We start from the raw sequence: 5,020 nt of genomic DNA on the forward strand, positions 1-5,020 counted from the left end.
TATTAAATATGTTATACACATAAAGTTACATGTTATACTTTATTATAAAAGAAATTTTTTCACGGCTTTTTCAATGCTTTGTTATATGTCGTAATTTATTTTAGTAATGGGTAAAAGTGCTAGAAAAATAGTAAATAATAGTATTTTTTAAAAAGTCGCAATAATTAACATACTATATTACAATACACGAAGATGACAGTGCTTATTTAATTTTCATTCACGATCAATGTAGATTACCCAAAGCTTTTTTTACAATGATTACTTTTTTTCCTCTACATTGATGTGCATGAAACACTTTGTGAGATAACACGTCCGATGTGGAAATAAGAATGAATTCATCAGTAATTTCTATTTCATATGCCATTAAAGACATATCATGGTGAACAGTTACAATTTTTTTGCATACAAATATAGGAACGTTATTTTCAAGGACAATAGTATGTAAAGAGGCAAATTCTGGCAAATTTTCTTCATTGTAACGTATAACAAGGAAACACTTCTGAGAAACATATTTGATTCCGTTAATTTTTACCCATGACGAAGTAACCAGATTTATTTCATTCGGAAACAAGTGACTGAAAGTTAGAATTGGAGCATATACTCTTTCTTTTGGGCCGTATTCAAGATTGTTTTTAAAATTTTCTCTCAAAACTGCAGCTTGAAATAGTTGGTGTCTTCGAGCTAATGTAATAGGCAAATTTTTGAAAGTTCGTGCACATTGCGAATATCTCTTGAACCACTGATGCTTTGATTCTGGCCTTAAAGACGAGTACTGAATAAGGGGTCCAAATTCCATTATCAATCGAGGACGATGTGTCAGAAAGTGTTGTTTAGGTGTTAAAGGTAGTTTGTAAATTGATTTGAAGTCCTCCAAGTATTCTGTTATACAACAGCTCAAATAATTTAATGACCGCACACTTATTTCATTAGCGAAGGAAATATTTATTATTTCCAACATTTTAATGAAATGTTTGAAGTGTCTGAATCCTTCTATTTCTGGAACGGCATCTAAAAGTATTAGTGGCATCATTCCTAGTAATTGCCACATTTGTGCTGAATTTTGTTTCAATTTGTGTTTTGGATCTGTTAAGTGAACTTCTTTAATTAGAGAAGGTTTTGAACATTTTTCCGAGTAACCGTAGTCATAGTTTTGAATCCGTTCATTTAAATCTTTAAGGCTAATTAGCTTTTGTATTAAACATATTTCTTTTAAAAAGTTTTTTATGGTGACAATACCATGGCCTAGTAAATCGTCATGTGCTAAATCTGGTGGCGTAGAAGTTGTCACATGAAATCCACACAATTGATTTAACACACATCTTTCATTTATGCCGAATGCAGTACTTAATACATTTCTATCAGGCTCAACTGCATTTTCTATTAAAGAAACTTGATGATCAAATTCTAATGAATTTCTCAAAACATTCGCGTCTTCCTTTGTCCATGATCTTACTTCTTCAAGCGATGCATTACAATATCTACACGGGTGAGTTGAAGTAAATGACAGTTTTAAGCCGCAGCATTCGTGTATGGCAAGGTTGTCCCCAATTAAAGTTGAAATAGTAACATAAACTGTTGTACCATCAGAAAGCTTAATTCCTTTTTCAATTTCTTTGAAATTATTAAAGAATATAATTTAATATAGTTTGCACCCCATACTTTTTAACAGTAGAATTTCGAACGATTGCAGTTAAATTAATATATTTAGTAGAGTTGTGCAAAAAGCTCGATCGAGTATTTCAAGCTTTTCGTTTTTCTAGCAGAGCTGAGCAGAATCAATCCAAACTTGAACCAAATTCCATCCGACACGTGCAGTATTAAACCTAAAATAATTTCGAGCACTCAAACATTTTTGAGTAACTAAAACTCGAGCCTGGCTCGAGTATCGAGACCGGCTCGAGCTCGACCATGCTATTCGAGCTTTTTGCACACCTCTAATATTTAGTGAGAGAACTAAAAGCTGGAGACATATCTTCGAACATCCAATAAAACATGCCAAATTTTTGTTCTCCACTGGATTTCGAACCTGCAACATCGCACATGTCTACCTCGTCATAATATAATTTTAAAAGCAATGATTTAGGATGTTTTAATCGATAAGGATGTTCCAAACATTGACGACCATCTGCATAGGATACTAACACATCATCTGTGCATTTTTTTCTTAAGCAAAGAATATTATTTAAAGTTTCGTTTGACATCCACTGTTTTACAACACTTCCTATAGGAATATGTATGAACTCGTAAATTTTTAATTTCAATTTCTGACCTCCTTCATTAGTAGCGCTAAGAAAAGGTGCAAAATTTCTGCTTAATTTTACTCTGTATGGTTGCACAACTCCAAATTTTTTTTCAAAATATTTATTTTGATTGTTAATAGTGTTCAATCCTTGAGTACAATCGATGTTATTAATAGTATCCTCAATTGAAATGGGGTCTGTAAGACGAAAACCGGCTTCTTCAAATATTATAGAGTTTACTTTGCGTAAGTAGTTTCCCAAGTACTTCCTTCTGTGGATTATCAGGAACATCGTCAACAAAATTGGGCATGTCATTCTCAATATCTCCGTCAGAATTAACGTCCAAATCATCATCATCATCTTGATCATCATTTCCTGAATCATCCTCATCTTCTTGTCCATCATCACCTTCCGGATCATCGTCATTATCTGGATCATCATCACCTGGATCGTCATGTGGGTAATAATTTTCATCGCTGAGATTATCGTCGAAATTATCACAAGTGGGATTACTATTTCCAAGATCACCATCATCATCATCATCATCTATGAAATCAAAATCAAGATCAGCTGAGTTATGTCTCTCACCACCAAGTGCTCTGTTTCTTCTCGAATATCCTAGAAGAATTTCGTAATTTTGATTAAGAATATTTTATTATTTTATTATACATAATAAAAATTATATTTCCCATGCAAAAATTTTGATTAACTTTAATATGCAGACTTTTACAAAAAAATATTAATATCTACTATTATTAATTATTAATATAAATATTTATATATTTATCACAATTAATCGATAAAACAAAATATTAAATTTAAAGAAGGACAATATGAATTTTAATTAGCATTTAAAAATTATTATTATTCATTTTGCTTTGTGCCAAGTACCACGGATGTTATTTTACTTTTAAAAAATCTTAAGTTGTAATAAAAAAAATTTAAATGACAATTTTTATAATAAGCAGATAAAATTTTTACTTTGTCAATTTTAATAAGTATAGAGGTTTCAAATGAATATTAAGTACAATTTTCTGTCGATAAGAAACGGTTTGGATGACATAACCTTAAATTTGATAAATGTTTTTATTATTAGATCAAATCAAAATAATGTATTTGTATTTACAAAAATGAAAACCAAAAATTGTGTACTGCAATACATGATCGTCTACATTTATGTGGACACTAAATTATAGCATAGTAAACATTAAAAGAAATCGTGAATTATGGGGTAACAGTTTATATTTTATAAGTTACTTAATACTTTCTAATGTAATTGACAAACATTTTTTATAAAAAATATAATAATGCATTTCTTATTCAAATTAAACTTACCACGTAAATACTCTATCGGATTATTTAAAATTGACCATCCAAAAAGTAAAGATAATTGTTGTGTACAAAGTGTATTTCCGTAAACACTGCAAAATGAAACTAGAATTAATTCTAACCTTAAAATCATTAATATTGTTTGTATTCAATAAAATGATGATTATTATTTCAAAGTACCTGTTCTTCATACTTTCTTTAAAATTTACCAATTTCAATTTTCGTAATAATGTTTTAGATGTAAAGGTACAGTTCCATATCAGCGTGAAACGGAAAACGTTCAACCAATAAGAATTTTCTTTTAGAATGATTTCCATTGAATCGAAAGTTGTTATTGGCAAAACGTTTTTCGTTTCCCGTTTTCACGCTGAAATGGGACTGGTTTTTAAACATAAGTGAAAAAAACGTTTTATTTTTTGTTGAAAGAAATATTTCATTAAAAATGACAACTGCTACAATAAAATTATAAACATAACCATATTTAATATGTTAATTTTATGAATTTGAATGTAAATAAAAACCGTAAATAAATAATACCAAAAATACATGCATTAAATAAAGTTATAACTTTAAAATATGTCACTCTTATTTATTAAATACAATTTTATTACTATTATACTACAAATTTTTTATAGTAAAAATCTTTTACTATTAAATTATACTTACCCGATAAGCATGGAGAAAATTATTTAATTAAATCTTATAAACACACACATATTATGTTTATATAATCTATATAATATGTCAACAAAACAACAAGAATTCAACAATATTTTACGGGCATGAAATAAGAAAATTAAAGAATTCACTCATGTTTCAAAATTATCAGGTATAAAATTTGTCCACACTGTTGATGCTTGCACGCAAACTATATAAAATGCGATATCCACATGATTTCGAGAATAGCAGAGGACATAACAGCCAAGTTGTGACAGTACCTTTAGTGTTTAAATGTTTCAGTGAAATCTTATGACTTTATATTTCATAACTAAAAAAACATCAACAGATATGATCACTTACTTTACAATTATTATTAGTGTCTGAGATATTTGTATTTCAAAAAACATATATATTTAATATAGTGAAGATATGAAATAAAAAATAATTTGTTTGTTACTAATTAAATCTTCACTAAAATATTAAATATACACAATTACATTTGTAATTTATGTACAGATATAGAAACAAAGCAGACGACAATTTTTTCTTCATCGTAGATGAAACATTAAAAATTTTCCTGGTTTTTAGGTAAAATTTAGCTTTCGTAGTGAACTTTTGTTGCAGGTAATTTTTATCCTTAAAACGGGGTAAATTTTAACATTTTTTTTCCTGTGAAGAAATATCTACAAAAATATTAAAAAATAATTTTTTTTCCATAAGTGTTTTGTTTTTCTCAATTCTACTAATTTAGACAAAAAGAAAATGTCAATGTTCAATATATTTATTATTAT

The 5,020-nt window shown here is 28.5% G+C and overlaps 1 protein-coding gene across 1 annotated transcript; it reads right to left on the reverse strand.

Moving 5' to 3' along the window:
- Positions 1-1,653: 1,653 nt before the first annotated feature.
- Positions 1,654-4,280, reverse strand: LOC122501533 (prostatic spermine-binding protein-like). The gene is made up of 3 exons (XM_043611070.1): positions 4,236-4,280; positions 3,576-3,661; positions 1,654-2,858 (listed from the first exon to the last, which is right to left on the reverse strand). The coding sequence occupies exons 1-3, from the start codon at positions 4,244-4,246 to the stop codon at positions 2,461-2,463; spliced, it is 495 nt and encodes a 164-aa protein (XP_043467005.1). The 5' UTR covers positions 4,247-4,280; the 3' UTR covers positions 1,654-2,460.
- Between the last annotated feature and the right edge of the window lie 740 nt (positions 4,281-5,020).

This window comes from Leptopilina heterotoma, unplaced genomic scaffold (genome assembly GCF_015476425.1).
Source record: "Leptopilina heterotoma isolate Lh14 unplaced genomic scaffold, ASM1547642v1 Lhet_210, whole genome shotgun sequence".
NCBI lineage: Eukaryota > Metazoa > Arthropoda > Insecta > Hymenoptera > Figitidae > Leptopilina > Leptopilina heterotoma.